We start from the raw sequence: 12,945 nt of genomic DNA, 5'->3' as shown, positions 1-12,945 counted from the left end.
GCGCAGGTCACCATTTACTCAGCGGTGGCCAGCCTCTGACACGGCGCTTTTACTCTTGGTATGTCCTGGTTGTCTGTATTTTAATTTGCACAAATGGTCACTCTGTCCCAACACTATGCAGTTTCTCTTTGCAGCTCCATTCAGTACAAACTCCCCCTCTACTACTCAAGACCAGCGCCCAATTCTCTCGCATCAGATGCTTTCTGTATTCTGTAGAAATAAAATCTGATATATACTTTTCTAACAATACCACTCATATTCAAGGATAAAGAGGAGATGATTCTAATAGTGCCCTTTTGGTCACATCAAGTTTGGTTTCTATGCCTAACCATTGCTCTGCCAATACATCTAATCATATTCCCAAATCTCTTAACATCATCCAACAGGACACTTCTTCCCCCCAACCTTCATCTGTAGCTCTCTCAGCTTGGATATTGAAAGCAGAGTAGCGCAAGCTCTGTTCCTACCCCAAGAAGTAAAGGAAGTCATTCTTACACACACCCACTAGTAGCAAAATTAATTAAAGGCCTTCATCTTTAACCTCCCTTAAAAATTCCTCTTACTCAGTGGGACCTAGATATAGTACTTTCTAAACTAATGAATTCCCCTTCGAACCCGTAGCATCGGTATATCTGAAATTTCTTTCTTGGAAGGCATTTTTGATAGCACTAATCTCAGCAAGCAGCAAATACAAATTCCAGGCCATAGTAGTGCATTATGACATACATACCAATTTTCAAAAATAGTGTAGTATTAAGAACTCATCCAACATTTTTACTTAAGGTGGTTCCTTAATTTTACTTGAACTAGTAAATTGTTCTAACAATCTTTTTTCCAAAACCTCTTTCTAATAAAGTAAGCAAACACTTTATACCCTAGACTTCAGAAAAGTTTTTCTCTTCAATTTGGAAAGGTCAAAAGCTTACAAAAATCTCAGCTGTTCTATGATCCAGACAAACAAAGGCTACCATTTGTAAAACAAATCCTCTCTGCCTGCTTATCTGATTGCATTTCCTATTTCTTTATTTGAGTGGTTTATATACCGTCATTCCATGTGAGAATCACTGGTTCACAACGGTGTACAGGTTTGACACTCACAGAAGGTGAGTGAGTTAGGCAGACACAACAATCTAGAGATAGATACATACTATGCGGGCGTCACCAGAATATTAAGTCTGGTAAGCATCTTCAAAGCAGAGTAAAGGCTCATTATATACGAGCAACGTTTACTTCCTTGGCACACATTCACTCAGTTTCAGTTCTAGAAACTCTATTTATACTTTTGTTAAAAATGAGTCTAGAGAGAGACTCCGTTAAATATAGCAGCTTTGGCCAGGCAGTACTTAAAAGCTTATTTAACTAAATATTTCAACTATATCTGGTTGCATTTCCTCCATTGCTTATCAAGAAGCAAATGCTCCTGTAATCCTCCTAGCGTGTGTCATTATAGGCAGAATATAAATATTTTAAATAAATACCTTGCAAGCCTCAGCTTGGAAATCCCCAGATGTGTGGTTGAATTCAGTCCTGTTTGTTGCTTACTTGTAATAGGTGTTCTCCGTGGACAGCAGGACAATTCAGTTACACAATTCTACCTATCTTCCCATAGAGTTTAAATTTTAGCTTGTAAGATGGCTGGAGAGACTAGCACAGAGGCAGTAGCTGTGTGGGAACACCCATGTATGCTTGGAGGGACTGCTGGGTCTTTCTGAGCTCTCAGAGAGCATGTTTCACATCCGTACTGGCTAATGACGTTATGTGCTTGTATGGCCTCTTGTCTACTGAGAAACCTGTTATAAGTAAGCAACTTTGCTTCATTCACCCTTTCAAATGGTACTAGGACTAGGGGGCACTCTGTGAAACTAATCAGTAGCAGATTTAAAACAAATTGGAGTGCACAGTTAAGTTGTGGAATCTAATTAAGAACATAAGAAAATGCCATACTGGGTCAGACCAAGGGTCCATCAAGCCCAGCATCCTGTTTCCAACAGTGGCCAATCCAGGCCACAAGAACCTGGCAAGTACCCAAAAACTAAGTCTATTCCATGTAACCATTGCTAATGGCAGTGGCTATTCTCTAAGTGAACTTAATAGCAGGTAATGGACTTCTCCTCCAAGAACTTATCCAATCCTTTTTTAAACACAGCTATACTAACTGCACGAATTGTTGGAGGAAAAGTCTATAAACAGTTATTAGCCAAGTGGACTTGAGGAAACACACCACTTATTCCTGAGAGTGAGTAGCAGGGAATTGGATTTACTCTTTGGGATCTGCTGGGTACTTGTATTCCAGATTGGCCACTGTCTGAGACAGGATACTGGGCTTGATGTTCCTGTGGTCTAACACAGCATGACACATCTTATGTTTTTAAGTTGATAATACAGAATTTTAAAGGTGGTGTTATTTTTCAGAGCGGAAATTGCAAAAGAGAATGGCTTTACACATCCGAGCCCGAGTAATTCCAACAGCATCCAGCTGAGCCCTCAGGAATCTCGTCCTTCTTCCCCAGCGGCCTTACAGAGTGCAGGAGAGAGGAATGGTGAGAAGGTGAGTTGGAAAGCAGCAAAATGAAAGCCATAAATTATGGAAGCAATATTGAAGTTATTTTCTCCTTTAAAAGCCGAATGGCACTATATTTTAGCACCTTACACTTAAATTTTGTTCCTGAATATACCCAGATCAGTCCAGAAAAGTGGGTTGTGAATCCCTACCAGCAGGTGGAGTCAGAGAACAGTTAGACCTTTGAGCACTGCTACATAATGAATGCCACCTGCAGTTCCTCAGTATTTCTCTGACTCCAGCGGGTGGTACCGAGGCACACCTGCAGTCTTTAGTTATATTTTTTATTTAGTTAGTTTGAATTTAATTTTTTGCTTTATGGTCGCTTCCTGAGGTGTTAGGCACCTTCGTGGGCCATCCCTCAGTAGAAACCGGGCGTCCGGGGAATTGGATATTCCTGTCAGGGTTTCGCCCACCACAGTTTGATGTCTGATGACCAGGGGCTCCTGGCTACTCCCTTGTCTCCTGCAACAGCTTTTCTCTATGTCTTGGTAAAGTTTAATTAAAAAAAAAAAGCTGTTTTCACTGTGGCTGACTGACAGTCTTCAGTGCTGAGGTAAGGAGAGGTGCAGGAGGGACCGGGTCTTTTAAGGCCGGCCAGGGAAGCTGTCAGCAGTGTTCCCCTCAGCTCCCGGGGCTCCGGGTCATTTTCTGAGGGCAAGGGTGAGTTTTTCTCAGTGTGCCTCTTTTACTTGCTGCTTCCCTGCAGGGGGGGCCTTGCGTTTTCACTATAGACAGGCCCCTTTGCTGCAGCACAGCTGCGCGCATTTTTTCCTCCTCAGCCAGTAGTCTCTTAGCCTGCAGCACGAAAAATTTGTTTTTTTCTGATCCTGCCTGACTGAAATTTTCTCCGCATTGCGGCTCCGAGTGTTTCTTTTTTATTCGCCCCCTTTTCTATTTCACTTCAGACTATCGGCGCACTGCTGTGGATGGGACCGAAAACAGAATCGCAGATCTGCCGCGCATGTGGGTCACGCGGCCAGACATTAGATGCGGCCTCCTTATGAGCAGCGTGTTCCCCAGAGTTAGAGGGCTCTTCAGGGCTTCTTGCCTCCTCCCTCGTGGAAGGAACATCTGTCTTGCCTTCGGCTTCGCGGGGAGAGGTTTCTTCGCCTGTTCTAGCCCTGGTGAGGGAAGACCTCACCGGGGGAACTGATGATATCACCCCAGCCAACTCTCCAGTGGGGGAGGGGGACCCGGAGGGGTTTTCTCCAGAATTTGTCCTCCTTATGCACCTGGCTTTCCTGGCAAGGAAACGCTCGGCGGTAAAGCGGCCCGGTCTCGTGGGGGCAGGTTCGGACCCGCCTGAGAAAAGAGGTTGGGATACGGACCCTCGTCAGTGCCTCTTTGATCAGGCTCATACCACAGGGGATTCTTCCCAGGGTACGCGAGATCCGATCCCAGGGTCTGGGGCGATGCCGGCTTCTGGGGTAGTAGGGTCGGTAGACCCGGATCCGCGGCCGGATCCAGCTGATGTGGATACTGATGATCCGGATGAGCCCAATGACCCTCCTGCAGAGGGGGATGACCCCAGCATGATGCATTTGTTCAAGTGGGATGAGTTAAGACCCCTTATTCCCCAGGTCCTCGAAGTTCTGGGACTTAAGGTTTCTCAAGAAGAGTCTGACAACAAGTGCGTCAATCCATTCCTCGACGGCATTAGGGGTCCCACAACATCTTTTCCTGTGCCTAAGAAGGTTCGCAAACTAGTGACCTGGGAGTGGGAGACTCCGGATTCCAGCTTGAAGGTGGGCAGAGCTATGGCGAAACTGTACCCATTATCATCTGATGTTTTGGATTTACTGAAGATTCCAAAGGTGGACACAATGGTCTCAGCAGTCACGAAAAAGACCACTATCCCGGTTGCTGGGGCGGCTGCCCTTAAGGATATGCAGGACAGCAAGCTGGAGATCCAGTTGAAGCAAGCATTCGAGGTTGCCGTGCTAAGCCTTCGGGCGGCGGTTTGTGCTAGCCTCATGCAGAGGGCCTTCTGTGTTGAGTCCAGGAGTCGGCTGCCGGGGCCGGTACGGGCGACAGTGGGGCTCTGCAGTCCGCCTTCCTAGAAGCAGGTATCGCTTATGTTGCAGATGCTTTGTATGATCTGGTGAGGACCTCGGCGAGAGGTATAGTGTCCTTGGTGACAGCGCGGCGTCTCCTCTGGCTGCAAAATTGGGCGGCGGATTTGTCTTCCAATCCCAGCTTTGTAATCTACCCTTTAAGGGCAAGCTCCTGTTTGGGAAGGATCTGGATCAGCTAGTAAAGCTGCTTGCCAAATCCAAGGGCAATCGGTTGCCAAGATAAAAGATCTTCTAAGAAAGTCTTTCCTCCTCGAGCTAGGTTTCGGGACTCTCGCCGCTTCAGAGCGGGTAGATACTCCGCACCTCCTCTTCTAAACCTGCTTCGGGGCGCCAGCAGTCCTTTCGAGGGGGTCACCGGCCCGGAAGAGATTTGGGACATCTTGGGGCAGGAAGTAATAAAAAACCCCAATGAAGCCACGAGCACCCATTCCGTCGTCGAAGCTGTCTGAGGCAGATTATCCAACTTTTACACAGAATGGGCAAGAATTACATCAGACCACTGGGTCTTAGAAGTTATGAAAGACGGATATGCACTGGAGTTCTCTCACCCGGTCCGGGAGGTTTTTGTGGAGTCCCGAGTGGCTTCAAGTGTCAAGCGAGAGGCGATCTGGGTGACTCTACAATGACATCTCGAGCTCAAAGCTATTGTCCCAGTTCCGGAGGCTCAACAGGGATGAGGTCGGTACTCCGTGTACTTTGTGGTCCCCAAGAAGGAGGGCCCTGTTATGATATCGAAGTGTTTGGTGGATTCTCAGGGGCAACAGTGATAGTGTCTCCCACGGGGAGGAGCCCGTAGGGAACTGTAGAACCAGGCTAGACTCAGATGCACAAACACAGAGAATATATCTTTATTATGCAGCTTGTATGGTTCACCAGAGGTGGCAGTAGAGAGTGGATTTAGATAGCAATAGTCTGTGATCCTCGGTGGAGGAGACCCGTCCCACAATGATGGTATAAGGACCCTATGCAGATATCCAGTGAGGCGCTGTAGGAGAGACAGACTGGCAGATATTATTACACACTCCCTTGTAGCTGAATAGATAGAATTCCCAATAAGTAGTAGAGAGAAGATAGGTGACAACAGTCTGTGATCCTCTGCAGAGGAGACCCATTCCACAATGGTGGTGTAGGGCCTATTGCAGATAAACAACGAGAAGCTGTAGATGAGCAGACTGGGAGAAGTAGTACTCATTCTCTGTAGCTGATAGGTAGTGTTCCAGCAGGTTGAAGAATTGATAGCAGACACCAGGATAGACACGCAGGCCCTCGAGGAGCAAGTACCTGGATTCTGGATAGGCACCTGGAAATAAGCAAAGGGCCCCAAGGGGCGGGTACCCAAGTTAGCAGAAACCCGGAGGGTGTAGATAGCTTTCAGCAGCAGCAGAGCAGCTTCAGACTTGAACGAATCCAATCCGTTGCTAACCCGGTGAGAGTCGGCAAATGAGCAACCTTTTGAAGGCAGAAGCAGTGACGTCACTCGAGGGGGGACGCCCCTGAGGTTCGCGCCAACACTGCTATAAGATGTGAGGCGTGCGCACGCCCTAGGAGGCCTCAGGTACAACATGCGGGACACCGCACCAAAGCTGCTCCGGGGATGCCGGAGGGTGCGGCAAGGAGACACTACAGATGCCATTCTCCCAAGACTGGTGGAGAAGGCTGAAATAGAGGTGAGGCATATCGGGCAAAGCTGTCTGAGACCGGACGCAACAGGCATGTTTTGGCCCATCCTCGATCTGCAGAAGGTGGAACCATTGCCTTTCGGGTTCCTCGCTTTCGTATGGAAACCCTGAGGACAGTGATGGCCGCATTTCAAAAAGGGGAGTTTCTCGCTTCTCTGGACCTCACGGAAGCATATTTACACATTCTGATCCAGCTAAATCACCAGAGGTTTCTGTGGCTCAAGGTCTTGGGACGACACTTCCAATTTTGAGCCCTCCCATTTGGTCTCACAATAGCTCCTCGCAAGTTCACCAAGGTGATGGTGGTGGTGGTGGCCTTCCTTCGTCAGGAGGGAATCTTGGTCTACCCATACCTGGACGACTGGTTGATTCGCATGAAATCTCGGGAGGACTGCAAGAGATCAGTGCACGTGGTGATGTTCACATTGCGATCCCTAGGTTGAGTAATCAATGTGCAGAAGAGTCACTTGGAACCCTCTCAGAAGTTGATTTATCTCGGAGCACAATTCGATACCTTGCTGGGCAAAATGTTTCTAGTGGCGGACCGAATAGGGAAGTTGCAGGAACAAATACATTCCTTTCTTCGAAGGTACAATCCCACAGTGTGGCATTATCTTCAGGTCCTGGGCTCAATGGCTTCAACCTTGGACTTGGTTCCTTGGGTGTTCGCTCAGTTAAGACCTTTACAGCGTGCGCTTTTGTCTCGCTGGAGCCTGGTGTCTGAGCAATTCCATCTTACCAATGCCTCTACTTCCGGAATCCAGAGCCAGTCTGTCATGGTGGCTGTCACTGGACAATCTGGAACGGGGGGGTGGATTTGGACACTCTGAATTGGCTGATAATCTCCACCGATGCCAGCCTCTCAGGTTGGGGGGCGGATGTGTGCAAACAGGTCTGCCCAAGGGCTCTGGTCGGCGATGGAAAGATCCTGGTCCATAAACCGGCTCGAGACCAGGCTGTACGTCTGGCCCTGCGGGCATTTCTTCCCTAGATCCGGTGGTGTACATCAACCGGCAAGATGGGACTCGGAAGTCCCGCAGTAGCACTGGAGGCACGTCTTCTGTTCACCTGGGCGGAGCGCCATCTCGAGGGCATTGCCGCATCCCATGTCACGGGAGTAGAGAATGTGCAAGCCGATTATCTCAGCCATCAGGAATTAGACCCAGGGGAATGGGAACTATCTCTCGAGGCATGGAATCTCATTTGCGCCAGATGGGGAATTCCTCAGCTGGATCTGATGGCAACGCAGGTGAACGCAAAAACAGTTCGTTTTTTTCAGCCGTCGCCGAGAACAGGGCTCGGTGGGCATAGACGCTCTCGTGTGTCCTTGGCCCATGGGAATTCTGCTGTATGCCTTTCCGCCCTGGCCCCTTATAGGTCTGCTTCTCCGCATAGAGCGGCACCCAGGAAGGGTGATTCTGGTGGCGCCAGAGTGGTCATGTCGTCCGTGGTTCGCGGATCTGGTACGCTTGGCTCTAGAGGGTCCTCTTCAGCTGGTTCATTTAACGCATCTGCTCCATCAGGGGCCCATATTTTCGGATCGGGAGGATCACTTCTCTCTCACGGCTTGGCTTTTGAGAGGCGATGTTTATGCTTGAGCGAGATGTCCAGCCACCTCTATGGCCTATGTGAGAGTTTGGAAGCTTTTTGAGACGTGGTGTCATCAGTGTTCCTGCGACCCTTTAGCGGTTCATGTTCCTCGGGTGCTTGACTTTCTGCAGCAGGGCCTTGCTAAGGGCTTGGCATTCAGTTCCCTTCGTGTACAAGTTGCAGCTCTAGGTGCCTTGTGGGAAAACTTTGACAGCTGTTCGCAGGCAGCGCATCCGGATATTGCTCGTTTCTTAAGGGGGTTGAACATTTGCGCCCTCCCATCCGTTCAGTGTGTCTGGATTGGAGTTTGAATTTAGTCCTGCGAGTTCTATGTGGCGCTCCTTTGAGCCTCTTCGTGAAGTTTCCCTGAAAGATCTGACTTTGAAACGGTGTTTTTGGTGGCCATTTGCTTGGGCCCATTGGTTCTCAGATTTGCAGGCGCTGTCTTGTCGGGATCCTTTTCTTCGGATTTACGACGGTCGGGTATCATTATGTACAGTTCCGTCCTTTGTCCCTAAGGTGGTTTAAGCCTTTCACGTCAATCAAACTGTGGAGCTTCCAGGGTTCCCTAACTGGTCCGGAAGTCTTCTCCGAACAGAGACCTTCATCTTTTGGATGTGCGGCGCGCCTTATTGCATTATCTGGAGGTTACCAATGACTTCAGACGTTCTGATCATTTGTTCGTTCTCTTTGGTGGCCCAAAGAAGGGGGACAAAGCGTCAGAGGCGACCATATCTCGGTGGATTAAGGAAGCCATTTGCGCGGCATATATAGCCCGAGAGCGTCAGGTGCCTTTGGGTCTCAGAGCTCATTCCACTAGGGCTCAGGCTACCTCCTGGGCAAGAGTGTCAGTTACTGTTGCCTCAGGAGATCTATAGGGCGGTGGTGTGGTAGTCTATTCACACTTTTACGAAACATTATCGATTGGACATTAAGGCTTCTGATGAACCGTCCTTCGGGGAGAGTGTGCTTCGTGTGGGTCTTTTGGGTTCCCACCCAGTGTAGGGTGGCTTGGGTACATCCCACTTTTCTGGACGGATCTGGGTATGTTCAGGAAATGAAAATTGGTTCTTACCTGCTAATTTTCGTTCCTGTAATACCACAGATCAGTCCAGAGGCCCACCCCTTTCTTCAGTTACCGAAAGACTGTCTTGGTCAGAACCTGCCTTAAGTTTTTTTTTTATTGTTGAAACTCCTTTTTTGCAGACATGACTCATGGAGCAGTTTTTAGCAGTTGTTTGGTCTGGTTTTTGCCAGCGATGAAGTGGTAGTCCAGAAATTTGGTTGGGTGCTACCCGTCATTATTTAGTTCTATTAGCATGGGCTTGGATACAGGTCAATACTGAATGACTGCAGGTGGCACTCTCGTTATGTAAGCAGTGCCCAAAGTTCTAATTGTTCTCTGACTCCATCTGCTGGTAGGGATTACACAGTCCACTTTTCTGGACTGATCTGTGGTATTACAGGAATGAAAATTTGCAGTAGGTAAGAACCAGTTTTCATATGGGGTCTTCAGGGGAAGGGTAGAAAGATGTCTGCTCCTATCAGTTAATTAGTTTAATTATTTTACTATGCCACTTTTCCAGTAAAAATCAAAGCTGTTTACACTCAAATTATAAATTCATAAAATTACAATAATTACAAAAATGAAAACAGTAAAATTAAACATAAGACTAATAATAATCTCAGAGGACAAGCAGGATGGCGGTCCTCACATATGGGTGACATCATCCGATGGAGTCTGGCACAAAAAAAACTATATCAAAGTTTCTAGAATTTTAACTGAGCCTCACCAAGTATGTCCACATATACCACGCATCTATGCGGGATCCCTTCAGTCTTTCTTTTTCCAGAGAGCCCATAAGTCACGGTTCGAACATTTCTTTTCTGAAGTTTTTGTATTATTTTTTGTGCTTTTCCTTCAGTTTTTGACTGCCATCATGGGGTCCTGTGGTCTCTTCCATTGAAGTTCCGTAGATAAGATTTTTTGGCAGTTTGCTAAGTTTCTCTTCTCTGTCATTCCCCGGGTCAGTGGGGCCATCTGTGCTCACCAGTCATTGACCTTCTGCCACCATCGAGTTTAATGTTGCATCCCTTTTGTTTCACTCCATGTCTAGCAGATTCCAGCCATGTCATTATTCAGCAGGACCATCTCTGTCATGGACCCCTTTGGTAGATGTGTCCAGTGCTTGGGGGCATTGCATGATATCTGTGGATGCCGCAAGTTGAAGAAATGACCCCAAAAGAACAATTATTCCAGTTGTATCTTATGGAACATCTATTCAGGCACCGGAAGGCTGATCCATCGGCATCAGAGGCCTAAGAACCCTGATGGTAGGACAGGCCATCGACATCAAATGCTGGTAGGGAACACAGAGAAAGGCTCCTCCCATTTAAAGAAGGTCTTAGCTGCCATCTCTTCGACCTTGGCATCAAGAAAGACCCATGTCAAGCATCGTGGGAAGCCGAAGAAAAACTGGCATCGGTCCCCACCAATGCATAGTACTGGGAGTAAGGACAGTCCGGTGCCTGCTAAGAATCCCCCCTAAGCAGTCCTCTGGCGAGGAGAGCTTGTCCTCTAAACATGCCAGAGACCCTTGATAGTCTCCACCGGTCCTGGCATCTGCTACCAGTCCACCTTTTGGTTTCAAGGAGGATATGGTCACGCCTCCCAGTCGGTGTCTGCATTAGCAATTTTCGAGGAGGAACTGGAGAAATGGATCCAGCAAGCTGTGGAAAAGGTGCTGCAAGGTCTTGGTGCCAAGGCATCAAAGGCACTGAGACAGGCACAGATATTTCATGAACTGCTGCTAGATTCTCTTCAAGTACTTAATGATGCTGCATCGATGCTGAGGCCAGCACCAATGCCCGTCCTATCACTGATGCCCAGAGGGGCACTGGGGTTGGAATTTGCAGGTCTGTTGCTAATTTCTGGCTCCTCAATGGAGGAAGCTTCCCCCAGGAATTGAGGTTCCTTGGATCCCGGCCCCACAGTCAGTTCACTGGTCCATGACCCACTATAGGACAGAACACAGAGAGAGCCCGCCCTTGCTGAGTTTAGTGAGTCGGGTTCTTGGTATTCGTGGAGGTTCCATTACGACTTTCCAGACATCTCTAAAGAGAAGTAGTCCATGAGTCTTTTGACAACTCTCTTCCATCAGAAAGAAGGAAGTCTCTTTTGCACCTCTTTCGCAAGCTTTATAAGAGAATCGACTAACACCATTCCATTTACATTGCAGATAGAGGAAGAGTCCAGGAACAAGATGCTGGACATCCTCAAAAAATCATGGCAGTTCCAGTTCACAAGATCCTTCAGGTGGTGCTGATGAGAATGTGGGTGCACCACTCACATTGGTTCCTGTCAGTAAAAAGGTGGACACAGTTTATCCTGTCCAGAAGGCTCCCAGATTCAACAAATGTCAATGGCAACACTAATCTGTGGTCATCTAATTCTCTCTTAAAAAGGCCAAGAAGTCTAGAACCCACTCATCATTGCCCCGGAGAGGGATTCTTGGGCAATGGATTCTATTGGGAGAGAGGAATTTCACAGCACTATGCTAACTTCTTGCATAGTGGCCTACAGCTTTTTAGAGGTTGACCGAGCAGCTTCCTCAAAAGCAGCAAGATGCCCTTCAGTCACTGATGGATAAGAGGTTGGTATATGGAAAATATGGGATCCATTTAACTTACAATGTTTTTGAAGCAACATCGAGAGTCTCTGCAATGGGGATAGAGGCTCTCACTCTTCTGGCTGTGGGCCTTGGATCTTCAAATGGAAATGCAAGAAAGACTCATTGACATGCCATGCACTGGAGAGAATCTCTTTGGAGATAGGGTCAAAGATGCAGTGGCACAGATCTGAGATCATTATTTGATGATCCAGCAGTTCTTCATGGCTACTCCATCCCAGCCTCCTCTTCCAGGAGGTACCCAAGGTCAGGATAGAGAAGATCCTTCTTCCACCCAAGGAGGCAATTCCCTCTACCCCCTTGGTTCCAATCACAGCAGGCCCCTCCCACCCATCTGAGGCAGCAGAGGGCACCTAAGCCCTAGATAACATCCCAGACAATATTTGGGATGGAGTTTTGACTGGACAGCAGAAGGCATAGCCAAGATCCCAGTACCCATGCCAGAGGACCTTCCAGTCAGAGGCAAGCTGCAGTTTTACATAATTTTTTTATGAGTTTGACAGTTGCTTGGTTTTTGATTGTAAATATTGCTATCCATTTCATAAGGATTGGGTGTAACTGCACAGACTACCCTTAAGAGAGATCGAGGGTGACCTGCATGGCACAGTATTTATTGCCATAGAAAGCTTTGCTGGGCAGACTGGAAGGACCATTTAGTCCTTTTCTGCCATCATTCTGTTACTATGTTATGTAAGCCAATGGCTCCATAAAACCTCGGATATGTGGGTCCTCAGCATCATCAAAAGAGGGTACAAATTGAACCTATTGGCTCTCCTGCCAAATTGGCCCCCATGCCCATTTTGGGGTCAGTTGTATCAGGAAGTGCTTAAAATGGAGCTGCTCTCCTTCTTGATCCTCAGAGCGGTTGAGCCTGTCCCACCAAGACAGAGGGCGGAGGTTTTACTCCAAGTACTTCCTGGTTACAAAGAAAGCAGGGGGATTCCATTCCTTGATAGGCCTAATGACCTTGAACAAATTCATAAAAAGAGAAAAGTTCAAGATGGTTTCCTGTGCACTTTAATCCCCTTCCTTCAAAAAGTAAATTAACTCTGCTCTTTCGATCTAAAGGATGCTTAAACTCACATAGATATCTTTTCAGGTCACAGAAAATGACTTAGATTTGTAGTAGGAAACTGCCACATCCAGTATTTCATTCTGTCATTTGGGCTAGCATCTGCCCCATATATCTTTACAAAATGCCTATTCGTAGTGATAGTGCACTTATGCAAACTGGGGGTGCATGTGTTTCCTTATCTGGATGATTGGCTGGTCAAGAAACACATCTCAGGCAGGAGCTGAGGAATTGATGCATATAACCATTCAGGTTTGGAGTTACTTGGGTTTGTCAT

General features: G+C 47.5%; 1 protein-coding gene across 1 annotated transcript in view; it reads left to right on the top strand.

The window, feature by feature from the left end:
* DOT1L (DOT1 like histone lysine methyltransferase) overlaps positions 1 to 12,945 on the top strand; it is a 590,530-nt gene that overhangs the window by 423,921 nt on the left and 153,664 nt on the right. Inside the window, 1 exon segment of the mRNA XM_029610991.1 lies at positions 2,413 to 2,548. Within this exon segment, the coding sequence (XP_029466851.1) occupies positions 2,413 to 2,548 (136 nt within the window).

Source organism: Rhinatrema bivittatum, chromosome 8 (genome assembly GCF_901001135.1).
Source record: "Rhinatrema bivittatum chromosome 8, aRhiBiv1.1, whole genome shotgun sequence".
NCBI classification, from domain to species: Eukaryota; Metazoa; Chordata; class Amphibia; order Gymnophiona; family Rhinatrematidae; genus Rhinatrema; species Rhinatrema bivittatum.
Note: the sequence above shows the minus strand (reverse complement) of the source record. Positions and strands in the feature narration are given on the sequence as shown.